General features: G+C 44.8%; 1 protein-coding gene across 2 annotated transcripts in view; it reads right to left on the bottom strand.

Annotated features, from left to right (window-relative positions):
- The window catches only part of HS1BP3 (HCLS1 binding protein 3), a 56,798-nt gene that overhangs the window by 1,771 nt on the left and 29,397 nt on the right, over positions 1–25,630 (bottom strand). For both annotated transcript variants that reach the window (XM_059469007.1, XM_059469008.1), the window contains exons 5-6: positions 9,656–9,807; positions 9,026–9,161 (exon numbers count right to left, since the gene is read on the bottom strand). In XM_059469007.1, the coding sequence (XP_059324990.1) occupies positions 9,026–9,161; positions 9,656–9,807 (288 nt within the window). The remainder of the gene's footprint in view (positions 1–9,025; positions 9,162–9,655; positions 9,808–25,630) is intronic.

Below are 25,630 nucleotides of genomic sequence, written 5' to 3'. Positions count from 1 at the left end.
ACATCCTGGGAATTTCTGAACTGCTTTTTGTTCTGTAAGAAAATGCAATCTTTCAAAACAAAACTTTCTGCAGGAAAGGATCTACTCTGATAAATTTCTCTCTCCAAAGAAGTCTCCATAAGAACCATCATTTTTATAATATGGCTATACAAGTTAATTTTACAGCATGTTTTCAAATGTCTAAATTAAAGGCAATTAGCGATTTCTAAAACTACCAAACTTTATTTTAGTTTGGGAAAAAAAATGTATTTGTGACAGGAGGCTTTGCTTCCCCATAAATTTTCATGGGCAAGTAAAATTATCCACATTCAACTCTGTTTCCTCTTCATCCCCATCACCCAAAACTGAGATTGAGCATCCCTAATGGAGGGATGAGAAACTGTAAACCCTAATGGATTTTAAAATTCCATGTTCATATTTAGTTCTGGGACACTGAAGAAGTTTTGCAATCTATGACCACTTACAACAACTCTTTCTGATGATAATTTGCTGCTGATTCCTACTGAAATAACCCAGAACACCTCAAACAGTTCAGGGTATTTTCTACCTGCATTGTTTGACCTTATCAGATATGCAGCAGACTGTGCATGCTCAACTCTGTTCCCACATGAGCTACTAAAAGGTTTTAAGAGAGCCCTTATCATAGATTATCTGGTGACTCCAAGAACTGTGTGCCTTTGGAAAGTCAAAATATGGAGTAAAGAAAAAGAAGGATTCTCTTCAGCAGCTCCACTCACTGGAACACGATATGGTACTAGAGTCTAAGGAAGATGCTTTTTAGTTTCTTCTTCTCCATTACCTTTAGGTAGGCAGTCCCTGGAGCATGAATAAATCATTTCAAGTCATGTATTTTTTGGTTCTTCCTCTCATCTGCCTTTTGTAGTTAGAATCATGGGACCATTGAATATCCTGATCTGGAAGGGACCCATCAGGATCATCAAGTCCAGCTCCTGGACCTGCACAGGACATCCCAAGGGTCACACCATGTGCCTGAGAGAGTTGTCCAAATGCTCCTTGAGCTCTGTCAGGCTGGTGCTGTGACCACTGCCCTGGAGCAGTGGGAGCTGCTCCAGTGCCCAGGCACCCTCTGGGTAAAAAACCTGTCCTAATATCCAATGTATAACTTCTTCACAGCCAGGCAATGAGGCATCTTGAGGGGTTACCCAGATGCCTGTGAAACCCCTGGGATAATTTCTGTTTCCTAAATGGGACAGTGATTCCTCCCTTCCTCTCTTTGTTCACCAGTTGCCTCAGGAGAGGAGCTGTAAATGCCTGAACACACAGCAGTACAAATGGTGGGGCTTTCTGCAGACAGTTAAAAGTAAAGCTCAGATTTTCCATAATTTGGGAAGCAACTGATGAGGCAACTGTCTGGGACGACCAGGAGCATGATCAAAGAACCAACATCTCTGAGACACTTTACTCCTCCATCCCCAGTGAAACTGTTTGAATGTTAAGACCATAGGTATTTCAAGAGCTACAGCTCCCTCAAGCTAAGGATCCCACTATTAATAAGATAAACTGCATGATTTCAAGGGTTTCTCTTTGCTGCTCACCCTCATTAAAACCTGAGAGGAACTTACAACACCACTGCCCAGGCTGAGACAAACTACACCCACCATGAACCAGCCATTAAGTTTATCAGGATTAGCCTAAATTTTCTCGTGTAGAGACAGTCAGAACTCTTTAAGGTAAAACCATTCCTCAAGTCAGACAGATCTTCTTGTGACTCCCAAAGGGAAACTTAAAAGAATCCTTTTAAGTTTCCTTTTAACCTTTTAACCTTTTAACCAAGGCTGCTCTTGTAAAATCAATAGCATGAACACTGCTATCTAAAAGTAGGGAGCACCTGAACAGATCTGCTGATGGACAGAGCCATTCACTGCCCCAGAGTTCTGCACCTTGAACTCTACCTCTGGTATTACAGCAAGCAGCACCTCAAACTTCATCCTCTAAGTAACTCTGGAGATTATATTCTCTTTTATTTAGATAGGACTTTTGATGTTTTTTTATTTTCCATCATTCTTTGTGGGTGACATATCCTACTTAACTTACAAAACACACTCAATGTATTTCTGAATTCCTCATCTACAAAGAAATGAATTTCATTTAAGCCCAGGCCTTTGTGTTTGTTGCAAACTCTGATATCCAAGAGGTATCACACCTGTGATCACATTGCCAAGACATGTTCTTGTTCTCTGTGCTGTGTAATAAACAAAACTTGTTAAGGCTGGTATTTCTGAAGGCTCCCTTCTTGGCATAAACAAATGGTGAATGAATCAGTGTCCATGTCATAAAGTTTTGTTCTTAAATAACAGAAAACATAATAAGCAGAGGAACAATGCACAATACATAGAGACCATATAGAGGAAGTAGGATTTTGAACTAGGTGCACTACCCAGAAAGGGCAGCAGTAAATCCAGCTCACTAACCTGGTATGATGATACAACTTCCTGAATTCTCTACTCCAGTTTCTGTGCTAATCACAGCAACAAAACCACACAGCACAGCCAAAAAAATACCCTCAAAAGATCCAGTCCAGTAGGCTGTGGGGGTCTTTAGGGGGTGGGGGTTTGGTGTTCTGCTTTTAAGCCAAAGATTCTGCAGAAGAAAGTCTGGAAGCTGATGATGTAATTTCCTTTTTCTGTCCTAGATTTTTTCAAGACCTTGGTTAGACAGAAGTCTCTTGCAGTGCTAGGCAAGCTCTTTGATCCACTGCTGTTTGATCATGTGAGACACAACTGTCTTTGCAAAACTAAAGAGGTAAAATGCAAAACGCCTCAGGCAGAGATAGAAACAAGGACTTTTATTTCTTGAAAGCAAATGAATTGTTACAGTGCATAACTACCACCATATTTAACTCCAGGCCAGGAGGAGGAAGAAAAAAATCAAGCAATTATTCTGAAACAAGATTAAAGGAAGAACCTTCCCACCCCATCTTTTTATAGACAATCAGACAGAGAGTCCATGTAATTAATCATTCTTTAATTAGTCTCTTTCTATTTCTGTAAAAGAAAAGCAGCACCACATTATTTAAAATTCTTGCCATATTGTTGTGCTGATTCACCGAATGTATTGGTGGAAATTCTATCAGAATTCCAAAAGAAAGCAATCAAAGCCCTTACTGAAGAAAGGCTGTCACAAAGCCTTCATGACTGCTGGCATGTGGACTTCCAGAGAGTAAATGAGTTCTGACTTGGAGACAGATGCAGCTGTCACAAGAAGATCAACATTTTAGATGCCATTTCTCTGGACTTTGTTCCTTCTCTCTGGACCAGATCTTTGGGACAGGAATGACTGTCTGCATGTACAACATGCAGATGGGGACAGTGACCTCTGCTTGCTGGGAATGCTTTAATGAGGAGAATCTGTAATGAAAGCAAGAGACAAAGACCCCCAGAATTTGCTAAGAATCCAAAATGCTCATGCTTGAAGCTCAGTTGTGTAACTAACTGCAGTTCTTGCAGAACAGACTTTCATCTTTTGCTATCTTATGTTCTTTATTTTGTCTGGTGTTAATTCCAAGTACAAGAGGTACCTTGGTGAAGCCTTGGGGAGTGCTGTAACATCACATCTACAACTTGGGAAAAGACTTGTGCCCAAAAATAGGCAGGAGACTTCAAAGTATCTGTTGCCCATCACATCTGCTATGGTCAGGAGAGACAGTGTGATGTCCAGCAAGGCCCAGGGAAAGACACAGGGGGGAGCTAATCCCAGGAATGCCAAGCACTGGGGGCCATGAAGATCTCTCTCCTCCTGCTTCAGCTTTCCCCTGCAATCCATTACAGGTAAATTCACAATGATATTTTAACCAGGGCCAGGAAATATGTCTGGACACTGGAATGTAACAGTCTGTATTGTTTAAATGCTACAAGAACCACTGGCATGGCTCTGGGCTGGGAGAGATCAGCCCTCCTCCAAAAACCTCTCTGGCACAACTGAAGCTGGAGTGGGACAGTGACCATTCCCTGGAGCAGCTGCACACAGTGCCCTTGTCCTGCAGCTGCAGAGTCCAAGAGGATGAGGATGGATGCAGGCAGCCTGGGGTGCTGCCTGGCTGAGTGCCAGAGAACAGGCTCATTAGTGCAGGTAAGTCCCACAAGAAGCCCTCTGAGGAAATCAGCCTGCTGGTTACATCACTCACCTTGGAAATGAGAAAACTCAATTTTTCCAGTCTGAAAAAGTTAAAACCCTTTATCTCCTGCCTCTCTAGAAAGTTCCCCAATCACCAGCCAAAAGCACAACTGGGGCAGGGGAGAGCAGGCAACTTTTGCCCCTTGAGCTGATGATGTCTGACAAAATGCAAACAACCTGGGGCACGATGGTTGAAATCTGGTGGGTCTCAACCCATACATGTTCCAAGGGGTGGAGCAAGGATAAATATTTCTGGTCTAGCAAAAAACTGTTTGTTTTTTTGGCAAGTTTACTTTATAGCTTTTCTAATGGTTGTAAGTAGCATCCTGATACATCACAGAAATGAAATAAATTCTTGAAAAACATCACAGAAAAATTTGTTTTTCTGTAACCTACTGCAGCCAAATCAAAGACCTTTCCCCACAGTTCTGTCATAGCAAGCAAGAGAAATTGCCCTAGAGCGGTCAAGAGAAACTGCCCTGGAGTGGACAGAAAATTTCTGACTCAGTTATTGCAACCTTCTCTTCCACCTGTACATAGCCCAAATAATCCTCTCCCCAAAGGATCTACATATAAACCCTCTGGAGTTTCTCAAAGCTCTTTTCCCAGCTATAGTGTTGTTCTCATACTCTCAGGACATTGAAGCTGGAAATGCTGCTCCACATGACTCCTGGATGGGTTGAAGATGTGTTACTCTCTGAATTCAGCATCTGCTAATGCCTGCTGAAAGAACACACAAACATTTTCTGCTTCAAGGGTGGCAACAGTTCCTTGGCAAACCTGAAGCTGATGAACTTGCTCAAGAAGCTCAACGGGCTGAACGATGTCTGGGGTGCAGTGTCACAAACAGCCTCAGCCTGAAAAAGTGTAATGCTCCTGAAAGGGTTATCATCAGTGCAATCCTAAGAAGGAACACACCAGATCTGCCATCACAGGGCAGGAGAACTGGGATCCTGCTGCTGACACTTTTTTTCAACACTGGAAAAAGACAAATGTGCTCACAGCTGCTTCCTTCCATCTCAGCTTCCTATTCATTATCAAAGGTGAAGCTAATTAAATCTCTCCTGAAAGGCTGCTCAGACAGCTGTGATAATTATTTCAGGCTAGGATGTGTGGTAATTTATGTAATTCTGCAGGCACACAGAGCTGCTGCAACATTCACAGGATCAATTCCAGCATTGGTTTTCCACAAAAACCTGATCCATCACAGCAGGCAGGCATGATTGAGATTAATGAGGCAGAAGAGTTCATGCCTGCAGGGCTGTGACCTCACTGGCATCATGGAGACATGGTGGGACAGGTCCTGGGACTGGAGTGTTGGGATGGAAGGATACAGGCTCTTCAGGGGACATGAGGAGGCACTGTCACCCTCTATGCCGATGACCATGGAGTGCACAGAGCTCAGCCATGAGCCTCAGCTGAGGAGCCACCCAAGAACTCCGGGGTCAGGACCAAAGGGAAAGCAGGGACAGGTGACATTATTGTGGGGGTTTGCTACAGGCCACCAGACCAGGAAGAGCGAGGGGATAAGGTACTCTACAGACAGCAGCAGCTTCACATTCACAAACCTTGGTCCTCATGGAGAACTTCAACCACCCCATTATCTGTTGGAAGGACAGCCAGCAGGGCTTAAGCATTTCAGGAGGTCCCTCAAATGAATTGAAGCCAATTTCCTTCTCCAAGTACCAAAGGAGCCAACAAGGAGAGGTGCTAGGCTGGACCTCATTCTCACCAATGAGGAGGGGCTGGTGGGGAATGTAAAGCTCCAGGGCAGCTGGGCTGCAGAGACCATGAAATGGTGGAGTTTGAATCTCTCATGGCAGTGAAGTGGATGCTCAGCAAACCCTGGATTTCAGGAGAGCAAACTGTGGCCTCTTCAGGGATCTGCTTTGTAGAGTCCCAAGGGATAAAGCCCATGAAATCTCCCACTGCACTTAGAATGCAAAATTGGTTCTTCTCAATGCTCAGCACTTGTTAATGTCAAGTTGGTGATTCTATTTAAAACAGTAATTCTCATTGCATATGAGCAAGTATCCACCGAGAGCACAGTCTTCAGTTTGCAGTGAGAATGTTTATCAGATTCTCTTCTCCCTCATGTTGTGACAAGCCCAGCCCACGCACATTTTGCAGACTCATTTGTCTCCTTAACAGCCTCTGCCTCATGAGTTACAGCCACTGCTGGGGATTCACTGCTGCTCAAACCACTCAGGTACCATAATGATCACAAAGGATTTGGTTGCTCCTCTGTTCTGCTCTGGATATTATCTTCTTGCCATCCCCCTCTGGAAGAAGGTTCTGCCCTCCTCTGCCTTAGGCAGCTCTCTTCTAACTCTGCCCATGATTCAGAGTGAGTCAGACACTTCTCAGATCTACCACACACATGAGACCAGACCCTGAGGTACACGTGAATGTTCACTGCACCAGTGGAGAGCTCCCACATCTGCATTATTCAGCTACTCCACTGGAGTGCAGTGAACATGTCCAGCTTTCTGGACCTACCACAGACCTGCTGGTGCATCATGGCTCAGGACAGTCCTAGATCTCAACAAAATGTGTCCACATAAACTTTTGGTATGATAGAACCAATCATGTCCACATTTGTATGACAGAACTGATTATGTCCAAGAGACCAAGAGTTTCCATTTCCATTTCTAGTGGCATATCCAGCTCTAGCCTGCTAAAGGCATGGGTTGTCACAGGCCCTACTTTGATCTGAGGGCTGCAGAGAGATTTCTTCAGTCCTTTTTGGGAAAGGAGAGTAATTGTCAACACATACATGGCAAAGGCAAGACTTATTCTTAGGCCTCAAAATAAGCTCAAGTTCCCATGCAGGGAGATTGCAGAGTGCAGCTTATACTAAACATTTTGTCACTACAAAGGGTCACTGCCTGGAAAAGAGCCTGTGCTACTGCCCTGCAAGAACATTCAACACCAGTTGGGTGGGAAGGGAAGGTGGGAGAGGATTCAAATGCTGCCTCTACATTTCTGAGACCTGACTGTTCTGCTGAGGCTCCCAGCTGAACAGAAAACAAAGTGCATTTTGCCCTACCACTGGATTTCAGGTGACTGCAGTGAATTTGCACAGGGGGAGGTGAAGTGTTGCACTAAGTTAAAACAGTACTGCCACTCCTCCTCTCCTCTTGGACAGCAGCTTCTCCTTTACCCTCAACTGCCTTGCACTGGGTTCACCAGCCCTCTATGATGTGTAGGTAACACCATGAACTGGGTTTACCAGGGGAATTTCAGAGGGTGTTAGGCAACTGAACAGGTCAACAGATCCTGACCTATCTGCCAAAACCTCTTGCACAGCCAGGAGGAGTTGCCTCTGGATTCCCATAGAACTTTCCCATTGGACCATTTGCATGGTTTTCTGCTTCATTGCATGTATTCAATTCCAGCTGGACCTTGATGACTTATCAACTATTGGAAGCACTGAGACAAATCAGGAATAAACAAAAACTACTGGAATTTAAAAGAAATTACATCTTTTCCCATGGGTTTCCATAACCATCTGGGTGTGCTGCTGTTGCTGATGATCCCAAACTGATCTGAAAGCATGGTCTATTGGTCTCAGAGCAGACTTCAGAGACCTCTCTCTGAACATATATCATCCAAAAGATACTAACACAACAGATGGAGAAGTTCTCTCTTGTGCATAAAAATGCAAGGACTGCAGTGGAACAGGCCCTTCTCCTGTAGTCATATGAACACTCTGGATGAAGTGCTGTATGCTGAGATCACTAGCAGACAAGAAAATATTGCAAGCACACGTGTGTTTGCTCTCAGTATACCACAGCGTGAAATCATGTCCTGCCCCATCAGCTTCTATAAACATCAGGTGGGCTGTCAGGGTCTAATGCAAGATGGCACCCAGCCCAATTTAACCTTTGTTTAAAGTCAGTCAGGTATTACTGCTGAGATAGCCAGCACATTTCCATGTGTGGAAAGCAACAGCTGCAGAATTACCTGCTTCAGGAAAGCTTTGAAACCACACACAGAGTGTCTCTCCTGGGTTTAGTACCTGCTGTGGAAATCATACATCCTAACAGGAGCTGGTTGACACAAATTAGCACTGGAAGCAGGCTGGCCTCATCATTCAGATGCCAGCTGGAGACCCAGAAGGAAGGAATTTGACTCATTACTGCAGCACAGATTCCCTGTGTCTCTCCAAGCCCTGGTTCCCTGCTCCATCTCTGGAGGATTATCAGCACAGGTGAACCAGCCCTGTGAGGGAAGTGTCAGGGATAAATGCATGGTGTGCTGATGTGTTCCAGGGCTGCATTACAAAGGGAGAAGCAATATATTATACCCTCCTGCAACTGAGCTCCAGCCCTCCTTCCCACTAGATTAAAAATGAAACACAGGGTGACAAAGTGTCCTTTACAGCTGTGCAGGTATGCACAGGATCCCTCCTGGAAACATGCCCAGAAGTCTGTGAGCCATCAGCATGAAAATCATTCCTCCTGTTGCAAGAGCCCCTGATTTCAGGGCCCTGAAGCTGAAATACTCTTTATCTCTGGGCTTTGTTGCCCACTTTTCACAGTGGAGGTCAGGTTCTCTGTGGATCATTTGCAGAAAGCAGAAGTGTAATGCAGAAAGCAGAAAACAAGAACCAGATAGCACACCTTGGGCCTTCAAGGCTCTTCCTTTGGAGTCACATAACTCCTTGCACCCCACCTCTCTCAAAGGGTCTTCCTAATTTCCTTTGCAATGTGTTTGATGTCCAAGCTCCATGACACTCAATACATTTTACTTGTTGATACAAGTATTGATTCACAGTTTGCATTCTGAGTATTTAAGCTTTGTCCCCAGATTCATCTTTTTCAAGACCTAAATAGATGAGAATGGATCAGACCACCTTCATCCCACATGGCAGATTTGAGATGAGTACCTCAGCAGCTCCTCAGTGTCCTCCTCAGGCTCCCTGCTCAGCACATCCTCGCTGTGCTCACAGGCAGCTGGCAGCAGGAGTGAGTCACCCAGTCTCACCACCCCACCGAGGTCTGGGTCTTCAAATAACTTCAGACCTAGAAAGGGGAATCAGAAGCTGCTGTATTTAAACCATGCCATGTAACACAAGGCCTGCACTAACACTAACTAGTAAATCTAGCTAGGTGGGTTGAAAAAACAGATCAGGCAGACAATTCTTTTTTTCCAAAGACTTCCAGTCCATAAAGTGCAGTGATACTCTGCACTCTAAGGACTTGGTAAATCTGCTTTTTCCTTGCACTCAAAAGTAGGTCACATTACTCCTGTTAGTGTGGCATGAATGGGACAGCCAGCTCCCACAGACCTTGATATCCCAGTTCAAAATGTTTACAGAGAACAGCTATGAGAGCTACAGGTTTCATTTGTTCTTTCTGAATGATTCTAGATGATTCTGCTCAGCTGAAGATTTGCCTTGATATTTCCAAGACATTATTTAGCCTGTATACTATGCATCACTGTAATTTAAAGGCTCAGTTATACACATGCTTTAGATAAAACAATCTGTGAATATACAAATATAGAATAGACTTACTCTCTTTAATATTTCTTCTGGGACTGATTGATGAAAAATCTTTTTCTGGGCCAAAGAGTCCTTCATTTGGATCCACCTCCTCTTCAAAAATGGTTAATTTGGGCTTCTCTTCCTTGGCTGGAGGAGCAGCTGTCTTCTTTGCTTTTTTAGTTCTGAAACACAAGAGAAAAGAAAGTTAGCTGCAACTCTTCCTTTAACAAGCAAGATTTATGGCTAGAAAGTCTCATAAGCTGAAAATAAATGGTGGGAGACTAGGAAAGGTTTAGACAAAGGTGCAGAGGCATCTGTTAATTGCTGGCAGGAATGGGATACTGACCTGGAGGGACAGGCATTTTCTAGCTGGACCCATGTTGTGTATTCTTAATATATGTCAAGGAGTCCAATGGGAACGGGAAAGACAGAGCTAACAATGCTGCACTGTGCAAACTACTACTCAGAAACATTTAAGCAGCTTTACTCCTCTCACACAGAAGGCTTAAAATAAGAAAGATCCATCAACACTGTTTGAGACAGACAGAAAAGAATGGCTTGAAATACAAAGTGCAGGTTGGTCCATTGCACTGATCCGTGTGGACAAGTTTTAAAAAATCCGTTTGGCTCCATTTCCTTGCCACTCCTGCTGCTGTTTATGATTGCTGCATGCTCCTTTCACAAAGGTATTAGACACTCCCCTCATTTGCACATGGCTTAAACAAAGAGAGTTGACTCCCCTTCCAAGAGCAAAGGGAAAAGCACCTGCCTCTTGCTCTCGTACCCAGGACTGACATTCCACCAGCTGAGGCTACAAGGCAGCTCTCACAATAATTGAGCTTGAGTCATGAGGCAAACCAGATGGTACAGAAAAGAAAATTTAGAGGACAATAACCTTTGGGTGAAAAGTCCAATTCAAACTAGGCTGAAAGAGAAGCAGTCCCTAGGACAATATGCCCTTCCAAAGTAATTGCCATACTTCAGAGATCTTCACTGGCATTGCAATTTCTTAGGTAGCCCCTTTGAGTGCCCCTTCCAGTAGAAGATCTGATCTTCTCTGCAGAGAGCAGGTCAGGTTTCAGCCTAGAGCAAACCCAATTATCAGCACTTAACATGCCATACTCATCAAAAACTAAGAACAAGGTCAAAAGATTACACACACATTCCAACTACATTAAAGAGTCTTGTAAAATCCTCTTCCAATTACAGCTGCACACAAAAGCAGAGCCTAGTTACTTCCAGTTATTTTCACAAGTTTATTATCAACAAACTGGAACTCACAGATGGTATTACCTTGCTGCCACCACTTTGTGGCAAATGCAGCCTAAGACCAAGCGCCATGCAGAACCTAAATATTGCTTTATTTGGCAATATACCCTATTTGATACTCTAAAGGTATCTGCAGGTGTCAACAACTACTATTCATAACAAAAACTTTCATTTTAAAGCAGCAAGAACTTTAATGATTTTTTTTTGGTATTCATATTCATTAGGGATATGCCTCAAGTAACTTCTGAATCTGAGCTACTTTTGAAAGCATGGCTCCAAGGAACTGCTTCAAACTGAAGCATTTGCAGAAGACCCTTCTTCCAAAACCTGTCAAAATCTAAAGTTATAACATATACAGGCAGCTTTCACCCAGGATACCTACACAAACTCAAATTTATTGCTTTATCAACTGTAGTAAGGGATCTATCACTCAAATGACCCTAAGTATTAAAGGTAAAGGTAAAGCAAACAACAACAAAACTCGAAAAACAGTAGGACAGAGTCATTCAGAGCTGAAAAACCCATTAAAAAAAGATTTAGCAAACACAAATAAATCCGATCTACTATGGAAGAAGCAACCTTTATTTGCATAATTCACGCCTCACAAAGTATTCTTCGAGAGGTGAAAGACAATATAGGTGAGGACTTGCCAACCTACAGAATGCCAAAAGTCTTTGACAAGACCTCTTGTCCATTTGGAGTTACAACAGCTTTCCCGATGCCCAAGAGACCATCATGGCACAGGTAATTATATACAGGAGCCAGTACTTTGCCAAGCAACAGGTCTCCACCCCAGTGAAGTTAGCAAGGAATTTATTATTAATTAGCTCAAGTTTTTGCAGTAAACAATACCAGAATAGCGGGAAGCACCAAAGAAAGGGAAGAGAATCATAAAGAGCATCATACAGAACAGCATGTAAAACAGAAATAATGGAAGTGAAATGTACTGGTAATGACCTTTTGTGTGGTCTGGCCACCAAACCAGCCCACTGACACGGACTCACTTTCTGTTTGGCCAGGGGACTCCACTGGCAGCTACAGGGCACAGGGCCAGACCCACTGGGCTTGACTGGTACCGGTAGGAACAGGAGGAAATTGTTTTTCTGCCTCCAAGTTGTTTCCCCTCACTGCCCTTCTAAGGAAGCCACTGTTGGACTGCCAAGTAATTCCAGCATATCCATACAGGGCCACTGTGGAGGTCAGTCCCTAAGTGGGAAACAGGATTCCCACGGTTCTGTATTTAGCTGTGCCAGTCCAGACTGCAGTGCTGAGCAGAGGTTAACAGATGAGAAGGGGGTGTGGGAAGTTTAAGAGACTGTCTGAGGTTCTGCAGCTGGCCTGAGGCTGCATCTGCCTGCCCACCCATGCCCTCTCTGTATATTGGTGCTACCTCCCCATAAGCAGGGCCCAGGGACTGTGCTGGAGCCAAGCTGATTGTGAAGCCCCAAGCTGGCAGGCATGCAGAGGAGAAGCTGCAAGAACAGCTAATTCCATGATCATGATGTACCAGGGTGCAGTAAACTTGTGCAGGAATGTAGAGTCTTTAGAGAAGACAGAAATGAAGGAACATTAAGTCTTCCAAAGTATTCAAACCCTGCACTTCATTAGCACCTTCTTCATACATCACGCTCACAACCTTGGCATCTGACATTTTGAAACTACCAGCATCCAGCTGGCAGAAGATGACCTGTGTTACTGCTATTTATTCATTTATGAAACAAGTGAACTTTTGGAGCATCACTCTAGTGACTTTTAAACCTTAACAAAAACCAAACCAGCCCTAAAGATGACATGATCCTTTGTTCAGCAGAAACTATTTACCCAGTTGAGCCTACTGATGTCTACACTGTGAGAATAAATCAAATAACACTCCTGTCTCCTTCTCTGACTAAAAAGGAGCCTCCTAAGTGACTGTACATAAAGACTGGCCTTCTAACTGACATGGACCAAAACTGGATGATCAGAAATTAGAGTACATGAATCCACCTAGTCAGGCTGTTGGAACACTTGGAAGTCCAGCTGAGAATCCTGCCTCCCATGTGATCCTCAAATCACCCATGAAAATTTCAACAAAACCCTGTATGCAGATGCTTTCAAACCCCACTCACTTTGTGAGCACAGTTCTCCTGCTACTGTTTACTGACACAGTGTAGATCACTCATCTGGCAGCCTCCAGGTCTCCCTGGCACAGCAGCAATGCACAAGAGCTTTCTGGTCAGCTGTGGAAAACAGCAATGAGGATGACTAAGACACTTCAAAGTCAGAAGATTTCCAGACCTGTGTGTGACAGCTGTTTGTGAAACACTGGAACTGCAGATCCCATGCTGGGTGACACTGGTTTAAATCACAGTGTGTCCACTGTGCTCTATACAGAGGAGTCCCTGCCCTGTGCTCACTGCTGGATTAAAACAGTGACAGTTGTAATCAAGAGCACGAGTAATCTCAGCACACAGGCAAAAGTCTGCAGGTGTTATTATTCTGAAAATATCATCATGTCTTTTTTACAGAAGTAAAATTATTCTTCAGAAAAGGAGTGCTACAGTAGTATTAAAAAAAAAGGCTTATTCAGAATATAAATACTTCTACATTAGGCATCCATGGAATTTTACAAGGGAAGAGCTCACTAATATAAATGGACATCCTCACTTCCCACAGATCTATGTTCAGGCTTGAACAAAAGAGCTACAGCCAGAATAGCAGCAATATTTGCACATCTTCTTGAAAACCACATCTGAAAAACAAAGATCCTATACACTAGTTTGTGCAGAAAACAAAATGTCATCTGCTGCTTTCTTTTCACTCAACAGTGCTCGTTTTCCAGAGCTGCCTGATAATAACAGACAGGACAAAAGGGGTCATTCTCAATTGCTCTGGCCAAGGGATGCCCAATAGAAACTCAAAGCCCATCAGCTCACACAGCCTCACTCCTAAACATTAAGCTGCCACCACAAGTGCTGGCTGCAGGGATACTGTACCTCACACAGCAATCTTTTTTTTGTGGACATCATGCTAATTTACAGGATTTTAAATGGCTTTGGCATGACCCAAAGTAAGATAATGTGTAATTGATGGAATAAATCTGCAATTAGATATCATTTGGAACAAGAGTATCCAGTTGCAAAGTTTTCTGCTGCTGCTCTGAGATTAGGTCAGCCTTGGATTATTGTTCCAGCAGAGCAACAGATGGAAAGAAATCCTGAAGGAACAGGTTTTCAAGTTCAGCTCCCATCCAGGGACCTGCTTTTGTGGAAAGATTTTTCTGAAGGGTTCAGAACTCAAGAGTATCTGTTCTTCCTATACAAAGGCAAGCCATGTTTATAATCTGTCCTCAAGTTTTCTGATTATATCCTTTTCCAATGTAATTTGAAAGCAGATGAGAAGACCACAGATGGACAACTTTTGTTTAGAACACAGCTCATTAGCAATAATCATAATAGAGAAACATTTCCTAAAATGTTTTCAACTAAATAACTAATAAAACACTTAAGCACTCATAAGCCTGGCAAGGGAATTAGGGTTAGAGACTAGATTGCAAAGAAGGAAAATTACCATAAAGGAAATTTCTTTATAATTTTCCTCTGATTTTCTAGACTAAAGAGTGTAAGACTTGCTGAAACAAGTTAAGGAACAACAAAAGACAAGTTTCGAAACATAATCATGACTAAATTAAACCACAGTGGTCCAGAACAAGAGAAACATAATAAAGTTGTCAATAATGATGTGAAAAAGCCAAAAATACTCATTAGTATTTTGGGTTTCATCTGCAAAGCAGCAAAATGGTACTTCCAGGGTTTCTGACAGCAGTGAAATTTTTATTATCCTAATACTCATGCTAATGATGAACATTTTCAGATATGCAATACCAGATAACTTGAACTAAGATGTTTTGGAAAAAATTGGTCAGGCATTTTCTGCACCCTGGATCTAATTACTCAACACAGCGTGGAACTCCAGGGAAGTTACACAGGGCTAAAAATAAAGCTATTTTAGAAATAAGAAAAGTTTAAAAAGTCAAACATAAGCATGGGCCAGTGAGCATTGCCTTGATGCTCAGTAAAATTATAGAAAGGCAGATTATCAGATATAACCAGTTGGTAATTAAAAGAGCATTCATTACTAAAATCTGTTCAGAGTCATGTTATCTTCTTTTCATCAACCTACAGCCTTGATTAATAATGGTATCTTACCCCAAGTGTGACATAGCAATCCTGAAAGTTCCCACCAATTCTTTCTAAAGCAGGAGCAGGACAAGGGAAGTTTCTCTCCTCTGGATCCTGCAGACAGTGATCTCACTGCAGCACTGCAGGAATCTGCTTCTCTGTGGAGATCCTGAGCTATCTCTGCATTAACTTGGACACTCAGATGCCACAAGCAAGAGGGGATAAAACCACAACACTCTTTGGCAAGACAAGGACACAAGAATATTATGTCTGTCTATGAATGAGTAAAAGAGCTACAAGGCAAAAATGATGATGAGGAGGGAATCAGGGCTTGGTGCACATCAGCTTTTATCATGCCCTTGATTCTCTATCTGTATGTCTGGCAGAACTTGATTTTAAATTGATGAAAGGAGAGAAGCGTTGATTTTTGCTCTGCTTCCCTCTTCTGGTACACCTTTTTTTTCCTTATGTCCAGCCTTTACAATTTCTGCCCAATTCCATCCTTTTCCCCCTTTTCATCCCTCCTCCTCATTTTCCCAATGTTTTTGGCCAGTATCAGACATTTTCTTGCTCCACCTCCAGAATCTGCGGTGCTGCCTTACCCTCCAGACTGACAATAAGGCCTCCTTGTCTTCTTGAACTCCCTTCTTCACATCATGTACCTCTTACTCTCCAGACCTCTGTTCTGGACTCTTTTTTTTCTGCTTTAATCCTAAAGATTATTATCATTGGTCAAATTACACTTCTGAAAAAGACCCCAGGCAGTAACTGAAGGAAAACCAAGAAATTTTACTCAGAAAGTGGGAAAATGCAGATGAGAAAAGGAAAGGGGAAAAAAAAAGATAGAACTAAGCAGAGGTAACAGCAGCCAAAACAAGAGAAAGGGGAGAGGCTGAAGCTGATCACAAATGATAACTAGCTGTAACTGCTAGTCCCTAAAAATAAACAACATTTACTAGTCAATTTTCAGTAAAAGGCGAAATTCATGTCAAATCTTAAATAAATGCAAAATCCTTCTGAAGAAACAAAGCTTCATCAGGAAATAAAATGAGGGAGAACAGTTTGCACTTAAAAAATTCTGCAAGACATTATCCCTTGGTTTATTTCCTTTAAGGTAAAATTAAAGCTAAAGGAGTTACTTTCAGGAACAGTTACATTTCAGGAGCTACTTCTCAGGAAACTTTCTTTCAACCCTATAAAAATTGCACTGTTAGAAAAAAAAAAAAATCCATTCTCTTACATTAATTAATGATTGCTGCAGGTCTGTGGCTCCAAAACGAACAAATTCTTGAGTAAGTACTGTGTTGCCTGTAAAGTGATGTCTATATGCAGTATACCTCAGCAATAAAATCTGCCACAAGAATTAAAATTTGACCACTGTAATGAAATCAACCTCCCAACATCATCCCTTTATGAGACATTCTTCACAAACATCCTGAGAAGCTTCACAATCCAAGTCACCCCAGCTGAAACAGCGTGTGAAAATACTTGCTAGTAAGCATGTTTTCTGCCACACTCTCAACAGATTTGGGAGCAAACACTTAAAAAGAAGGTCTCACAAAAAAGGAGTTAAAGGTACTAAAAGTATGCAATGTCATGTTGAGAATTCTTACAAGTAGCAGCTATAAGTGACAAATGCAAATAGCGACCATTTTGGAGAGGTGATGTTTCTTCTACACTGAAATGGTGAAACCTGCTCCCCTCCTGACATGAACACACTACTGTAGCTTCTTGTTAGATCTGTTCTCTGAAAAAGCACTGAACATGTGAATAGCTGATACCTCATTTTCAGATGTGTTGGGCACTCACACCTCATGGAACAGCTGAGTCACAAAATGGTTTGGGTTGGAAGGGACATTAACATCACCTATTCCAACTCCCCTGCAGTGTACATGGATACATGCCATCAGGCTGCTCAGAGCCCCATCCAACCTGGCCTTGCACATTTCCAGGGGTGGGGCATCCACAGCTTCTCTGGGCCAGTGTCTCACCACCTTTATTGTGCTTATATCTCACCTAAACCTACGCTTTTTCAGCTTAACACCTGAAGTTTTATAAAGTGTCATCTCACTACAGGCCTTGGCAAGGTCTCATCAGCAACTGTTTGCTTCCAAGGACAGGCAGCCTGTTTGCAACTGCTACATCTTCTTAATACAGTTTTAATTTGGGGTTGTTTAATCTTTACCTCCTCACAATAGAATGCAGTCCAGGCCCCTGGACTCACACTGTGCTCCTCAGGAGGAGGTAATTTCCACTTTGCTGCTGCCTCACCTGAATTCCCTCCTCATCACATCCTACAGCATAGGGGGCACAAGAGCCCAGACTGCCGACTCAACTCTTAATTTTTCTGTCTGTGAACAGAAAAGCTTCAAATAGGATAGAGGATGTTTGCATAAAAAACTTCTGGCCTCTAATCCCAGACACTCCACATAAAACTCAGTCTGAAGGGTACCTTTCCTTTTCCTTGCTTGGTACCTGCACAGACCAACCCCCAGCCTACAGAAAACCTCGAGTGTAACCCTTTGTCTGACATACCTGCCACAGCACATCTAAAGAGCTCAGGAGAAGCTCCAGTTACCAAAGCAGTGAGCAGATTCCAGCAAGGCCAAGCAGGATTTGCATCAGCTCCAGGAGGGATGATGGGGCTGAGCCTGGCTCCCCACTGCCTTCCCCCCCCCACATCTTGCTGTTCACAGAGGTCACTTTTTCCTCCTGGCTGTGCCATGGGTAAAGCAGACCTATCACCACAACTCAGAGATGCCTCCAGAGGAGCTACAAGAGAGAAGGACACAGTGAGACATTGTCAGAGCTAAGTGGCACTGCTGTTGCTCTGGCTGCTGCCTCTTCTGCTGATCATGACACCAACACAGCTTCCATGAAAAGAGAACACTGCTTTCCTGCCTACAGGTTTCTTGTGATGACTTTTTTTTTTTAAATCAGAGGTAAGATAAAATTGCTCTGGGTGAAATATTGCCTAGGCCATGGATATACCTATTGCATGAAGCAATTCCACTTGTGATGTTGCAGACACTGCTGGAGGTCTGCAGGAACAGTCACACTAGGGAGCACCCCAGACACAATCCCTCCCTCCTAAGCCAGAGACTGAGGCTCTGCAGCGACATCTGCCCAGGAGCTGCTTTCTGCTGTAAGTAAAAAACAGCCGACTAAATTCTTACATTTTTTAAATCGGATTCCTATTTATGATTTTATTGCTAACTAGCTTGATTCCTCAGCAGAGAAGTTTTGCAAGGTCAGTAATTCCAGGGGCTGGCACTGAGCTCAGTGTGCCAGCAGCTGGCTGTCAGGCTGGAGGGGGCTCCAGTGGGGAAGCATCACAAACCCCTTGGGGAGCACAGTGGGGCCAGGCACTGAATCACTGGAACCTGCTCAGTGCCAGCAGCCACAGCACATGACTGAAAGAAGTGAGCAGTTGTCACAAGTGCTCTGCTCATGCATGTGATCCAACTCAGTGCTGGTGTTATTTGGCAGCCACGACAATATTCCAAAATCTTAACAAAATTCACTCCCCTCCTACTGGCAAAAAAAAATCTCTGAGCTCAGCCCAGCCAGAGGACACTTGGTATTCCCACAGCACTCTTCAGAGCTGGCAGATAGATGATCTCAGGCCTCCAGCTAGCATCTCACATCCCCAGAGGATTATCACTTGACACAAACAACTCGAGCCTGTAGATCTACACAAGTGACTCCCTGCAGACCCCACTCCTGCTCAGCCACCTGATGATCTGCTCCTGCCCCTTGAGATGGCTGTATTAAACCCTGAAGATTGCTGTGTTGAAGGGTGCAGCAGGAAAAATGGATCAGGGAACATTTCTACCCACTGTGAAATGTGGGTAGAAATGAGATAAACATCTACTGTGGGTAGAAATGCTGATAAACATCTCAGGCTCTCATATCCCAGATGACATGAGATCTCAGGCTTGTGTGGGGACAAAAAACAGCAAACATAGAGCTCCAACAGCCAAGGAGAGCTCTTTCCAGGCTTAGCTACTGGTCACTCAAAGTGTGAGCCAGGTTTAGCTACTGATCACTCACCTGTGAGCTAACTTGATCCTTTGGGTCAGTTTGTTGACTCACAAATCCTCAATTCATGCAAAGAACATTAAAGCTCTACACTGTGAAGAATCTTGTACCATCTAGTAAGTTGGAGATGTGAGAAATTACCTGAGGTTTGGTAAAGGAGGACCTTTGGTTGAACACAGAGTGGGAACACAAATTGTATCACTGATCACTGTCAGTAAAAGGGAGGGCTGGAAAAGTGCCGAAATGATGCTGATGAGAGCAGGGGAGTAGCAATTACAAATAACTGCACAATGTTTTGAGCTTTTACTCCCTCGTGTTACAGTGGCTATGGCAGTGTTGGAGGAAGAATGATCATTACAGACAGAAAACACAGACCCAGGGCACTTCAGGATTTGGATCCATAAGCAGAAGTGCTACAGCAGACCTTTCACATGCCACACAGCAAGGACAGAGAACACCACAGAGTTACATTTTGACATCAGATATGGTCAAAATGCTGATTCACAGGGCTGACTTCTTCCTGCAGCCAGCCCCTTCATGCTGCCCACCCAGCTCCTGGCCTCACTCCTGTCTCTCTTCATCTTCCTTTGCTCTTCCAAGAAGGGACATTGGTACCTGTGCTGGGTTTGCATGGCAAGGTTTTGGTAGCAGGCAGGGGCTACAGGGGTGGCTTCTGTGAGAAACTGCTGGAAGCTTCCCCATGTCTGACAGAGCCAATGCCAGCCAGCTCCTACAGGGATGCCTCAGTGGCCAAGGCCAAGGCCATCAGCCACGGTGGTAGTGCCTCTGTGATGGCATAGATAAGGGGGAAAAGCTATTCTGCAACTGCAGCCAGGAGAGAATGAGAATGAGAGAGAAACTGTCCTGCAGATGCCCAGGGCAGTGAAGAAGGCAGAGAAGAGGCTCCAGTGCCAGAGCAGAGGTTCCCCTGCAGCCCCTGGTGAGGCAGCTGTGCCCCGGCAGCCCATGGGGGAGCTGAGATCCACCTGCAGCCTGTGGAGGATCCCAACCCAGATCAGAGGGATGCCTGAAAGAGGCTGTGACCTTGTGGAGACCCCACTGGAGCAGGCTCCTGGCAGGACCTGTGGCCCATGGACAGAGGAGCCCATGCTGGAGCAGGTTTGCTGGCAGGGCTTGTGACCCCAAGGGAGAAGAATGTGAGGAGTCCTCCCCCTGAGGAGAAGGAACAGCAGAGACAATGTGTGATGAAGTGACCCCAGCCCCCATTCCCCATCCCCTGCACTGCTGGTAGGGAGGCAGAGAAAAGCAGGAGTGAAGCTGAGTTCAGGATGGGAGGGGTGAGGGGAAGGCATTTTATAATTCAATTTTATTTCTCATTGTCCTGCTCTGATTTGTCTGGTAATAAATTCAGTTCATTTCCCCAAGGAGAGCCTGTTTTGCCTGTGACAGCCACTGGTGAATAATCTCACCCTGTCCTTACCTCACCCCATGAGTTCTGTCATTATAATTTCTCTTCCACGCACAGCTGAGGGGAGCAGTGATGGAGTGGCTTTGGAAAGATTTTGATACTGAATTCCACAGCAGAGGTGCCATGAGCACAGGAGGCAGCACACACACCTACCCTGCTGAACAAGAGGGCTGGTGCAGGACTGTATACATACTTTGAAACACTTGGCTTTGGTTTTCCCTTGCTCTCTGTGGCATTCTGGAATTACTGTTTATTCTGCAACTGTTTTTAAGTTCAAAGTGCTTGAAATGACATGAGGGTTGTGCTAGAGCTCTGCAAAGTCATAGCCTGAACTGGTGCTAATGACATGCTTTGGGCACAGAACAAAGGCACACGGGGGTGTTTGAAGGAGCAAAGGCTGGTGTGATACTGCAACAGGACTGTATATGGAGGGGAGCTTGATGTCCCTGTCACCTTCTGTAGGGGGATACAGTATGGGTAAATAAAGGTGGTATAAAATGTAATCTTATACCCCAAAAGAGTTGCAGGTGAGCCAATTACTAAGGATTAGGAGCAGGCCTGATGTTAACAGGCCGCAGCTGCAGCCAGTCAGCAGAGTGTTATAAAAGAGTGGATTGGGTGGCTGAGGGGAACTGGAGTCAGTGGCTGCTGTGAGGGCAAGGAAGAGTCAGTGCCTGGAGGAGCTGACTGCAAGAAACATCAAGGGGGTATGGAACTCTAGCAATATGGAACAGTTGTAATGTAATGACTATATAACTCTTGCACAATAATGACAACAACCTTCTAGAAAGGGTCTTTGTGAGGGGCCCTGGGTAGCAGCCCCTTCAAGGAAGAACTGATAAGCAGAGAGCAGAAAGGAGACTGCTGTCCTTTGCCATGTTGTCCATTCGGCTATAGGGCTAAGGACACCTCAGCGTCTTTCATAATATCCACCAGCAACACAGAACAGCACCATGGCAGCATCTCTCCTGTGAGCAATGGTGCTGGGCTGCCAGCAGCTGGAAAAGGACTGGCAGACCAAGGAAGCTCCTCCAAGAGAGTAAGGGATACAATGGGCTGGGTAACATCCCCAGCACCACCTCCCAAGGGCAGCTAAACTAATGTTTACTGACAACAAACCACAATATTTGGATAGCCCCAAAACACCTCACAGCCTTTCAGAATTCAGTGTCATTGCACTCCTGCATGTCAGGACATGCCAGCATTGTCCCTTTACACATCAGGAATGAAATCTGGTTTGGAAAACCAGAAGTGAGGTATCTGCAGCCTAAACAGGATGTCTTTGAAATGAAAAATTGAAACTAATTCTCCTGAGACTTTGGTGCACAGTTCTAGACCATGTGCTTCTCCTTCCTGTTCCAGCATCCTGCATTGTGTGGCACTGCCCTTGTCTCCTGGCAGCATCGCTGAACAAACAAAAACAACTCCAGTGAGGTCAGGGTTTGGTGTAACAGCCCCTGAGGGATGAAGTGAGGGTTAACCCTCAGGAGTCTCTTGAGAACACATTTGCTTTTTTCCATATTACAGGCAGGGCCATGGCTTTGTCACTTATAGCCAAGAGGAGAAAAAAAGATGATTCAGGAATGAGTTTCCAGGAAAAGACTGTTAATACACAATGACAGCAGAGAACCCATCACACAGATGAAAAACGAGAAGTCTGCTGCAAACAGGTCTGGATAATGTAGTGAGTTCTAGTTAGCCATGGAGGCATAGGGCACGGCTTTCCTCCGGCCAGCAGCGCGGTGACTGAAAGAGGGCTCTGCACAGGCAGGGCTGCAGATTTCCTCCTGCTAGTGGGGTTTGCAGTTTGTTTGTTGTATTTTCGTTGGTTGGTTTTGAGTTTTTTTGCTAGCAATGGCTTTTACATGATCAAAAACTGCAATTAGTGAAAGTTTTTGTAGCCAAACAGAACCCTCCAAAAAGGATGCATCTGTCCAGACCCCTTCCTGTGCAGAGTGTTTGAGCTATCAGTGGTACCAAGGGGCATTGCAGAAGCCTGACTGCAGTGTGAACGGGTGAACAATCTCTTTTTGATGGTGGCCAAGCTTAGGGAGGAAGGTGAAAGACTAAGGAGTATCAGGGAAAGTGAAAGGAAATGGACTGGTGGGGTTCTGCCCTTCCATCCTTGAGGGAGACCCACCAGGAGTCAGAGGACTCCCATGCCTCCCACTGTCAGGCAATAGGAGGATACCTGGTATCCACCAGGGGAGTGGAAATGGGTCCCTACTCAGGGAGGTAATAAAAATTCCTCCCAACCCCCATCACCTATTGAGGTGCCACTTCAGAATAAGTATGGGGGCCTGAACCTAGAGGGTCAGCCAGATGATGTAGAAGAAAATGATCTGCCCAGTGAGCCTCCCAATTATGCTTCATCTGTCAGACAGATCACCTCCTCTAACATTAAAAAGAAAAGAAGGGTAATCATGGTGGGTGACTCCCTTCTGAGGGGAACAGAGGGCCCCATGATCCATCCCACAGAGAGGTCTGCAGCCACCCTGGGGCCCAGGTACAGGTTATCACTGAGAGACTCCCTGGGCTCATTCAGCCCTCTGATTATTACCCACTGCTGATACTCCAGGCTGGCAGTGATGAGATTGAAAAGAGGAGTGCCAGGGCAATTAAAATGGACTTTAGGGCACTGGGTCAAGTGGTTGATAGGGCAGGAGCACAGACAGTGTTTTGCTTAGTCCCTTTAGTGGCAGAGAAAAATGATGAAATGAATAGGAGAGGCCACATTCTCAGCAAGTGGCCCAAGGGTTGGTGTCATCAGCAGAATTTTGGGTTCTTTGATCATGGGGCCACTTCTACAGCACCTGGTCTGCTGGAACTGGATGGGCCCCTTCTCTCTGTTAAGGGCAGAAGGATTTTAGCTCATGAACAGGTGTAACTCATGGAGAGGGCTTTAAACTAGGTTTGAAGGGAGAGGGGGATGCAGCTGGGCCGTCTGGAAGCAGGCCCAAGGGTGGTAAGCTTGAGTTAAGGGTGAAATCAGCAGCCCAGCTGAGGTGCATGTATACCAATGTGTGCAGCATGGGCAACAAATGAGATGAGCTGGAGGCCATGGTGCAACAGCAGAGCTGTGATGCAATTGCCATCAGGGAAACGTGGTGGGACGACTCACATGGCTGGAGTGCTGCACTGGATGGCTACAAGTTTTTCAGGAGAGACAGGAAAGCAAGAAGAGGTGGAGGGGTGGCCCTTTATATTAGGGAGGCTTTTGATGCCATGGGTATTGAAACTAATGTTGAATGCCTGTGGGTAAGAATGAAGGGGAAGGCCAACAAGGCTGACATGCTACTGGGAGTCTGTTAGCACCCACCCAACCACGAAGAAGAAGTGGACAACTTATTCTACAAGCAGCTGAAGGTTTCAGGATCACCAGCCCTTGGTCTTGTAGGTGACTTTAACCTACCAGACATCTGCTGGGAACTTAACACAGCAGAAAAGAGGCAGTCCAGGAAGTTCTTAGAGTGCGTGGAGGACGACTTTTTGTCACAGCTCACGTGAGTGAGCCCACCAGGGGAGGGACTATGTTAGATCTGTTGTTTGCAAATAGAGATGGGTTGGTGGGAGATGTGGTGGTTGGGGGCTGCTTGGGGCAGAGTGATCATGAAATTAAAGAGTTCTTGATATTTGGTGAAATCAGGAGGAACATCAATAAGACTTTTACATTGGACTTCTGGAGGGCTGACTTTACCCTATTTAGGAGATTTATTCAGAGAGTTCCTTGGGAAGCAGCCCTTAAAAACAAAGGAGTTCAGGAAAAGTGGACGAGCTTCAAAACAGAGCTCTTGAGGGCACAGAAATAGGCTGTCCCTGTGTGCCAAAAGATGAGTCAACAAGGCAAATGTCCAGTCTGGATGGGCAATGAGGTTTTGGAGGAACTTAGGAACAAAAAAGGTGTATCATCTTTGGAAGGAGGGTCAGGTCTCTCAGGAAGTATTTAAGGGAGTTGCTAGAGCATGTAGGAAAAAAAATAGGGAGGTCAAAGCTCAGTTTGAACTTAATTTAGCAACTTTTGTAAAGGATAACAGAATATGTTTTTACAAATATATTAATGGCAAAAGGAAGGGTGAGACCAACCTTTGTTCTCTACTGGATGTGGGAGGGAACTTAGTAACTGCAGATGAAAAGAAGGTGGAAGTGCTTAACACCTTCTTTGCCTCAGTTTTTAGTGGGAAGATGGCTTGTCGTCAGGAGAGCTGTCCTCCTGGGCTGGTAGATGGTGTCAGGAAGCAGAATGTTATCCAGGAGGAGGCAGTCAGAGAACTGCTGAGCTGCTTGGATGTTGATAAATCTATGGGACCAGATGGGATCCATCCCAGGGTGATGAGGGAGCTGGCAGATGAGCTTGTGAAGCCACTCTCCATCATTTACCAGCAGTCCTGGCTCACTGGTGAGGTTCCAGATAACTGGAAACTGCCCAATGTGATGCCTGTTCACAGAAAGGGTGGGAAGGAGGACCCTGGTAATTATAGGCCAGTTAGCCTGACCTCAGTGCCTGGTAAGGTGATGGAACAGTTTATACTGAGTGTCATCACGCAGCACTTACAGGATGGCCGAGGTACCAGACCCAGCCAGCAGGGGTTTAGGAGGGGCAGGTTGTGTTTGACCAGCCTGGTCTCCTTTCATGACCATCAGACCTGCCTGGTGGAAATGGGAAGGGCTGTTGGTGTTGTCTACCTGGACCTTAGCAAGGCCTTTGACACTGTCTCCCACAGCACACTCCTGGAAAAGCTGCAGCCCACGGCCTGGACAGGAGCTCTCTGTGCTGGGTTCAGAACTGGCTGCATGGCCAGGCCAGAGGGTGATGGTGAATGGTGCTGCATCCAGCTGGTGGCCAGTCACCAGAGGTGTCCCTCAGGGGTCTGTGCTGGGACCAGCTCTGTTTATTATCTTCATTGATGACATGGATGAGGGGATTGAGTCTTTCATTAGTAAATTTGCAGAAGACACTAAGCTGGGATCATGTGTCCATTTGTTGGAAGGTAGGAGGGCTCTGCAGAGAGACCTGGAATGGTTGGATGGATGGGCAGAGTCCAACAGGATCAACTTTAATAAATACAAGTGCCAAGTCCTGCATTTTGGCCATGATAACCCAAAGTT

This window comes from Ammospiza nelsoni, chromosome 3, assembly GCF_027579445.1.
Source record: "Ammospiza nelsoni isolate bAmmNel1 chromosome 3, bAmmNel1.pri, whole genome shotgun sequence".
Classification (NCBI taxonomy): Eukaryota; Metazoa; Chordata; class Aves; order Passeriformes; family Passerellidae; genus Ammospiza; species Ammospiza nelsoni.
Note: the sequence above shows the minus strand (reverse complement) of the source record. Positions and strands in the feature narration are given on the sequence as shown.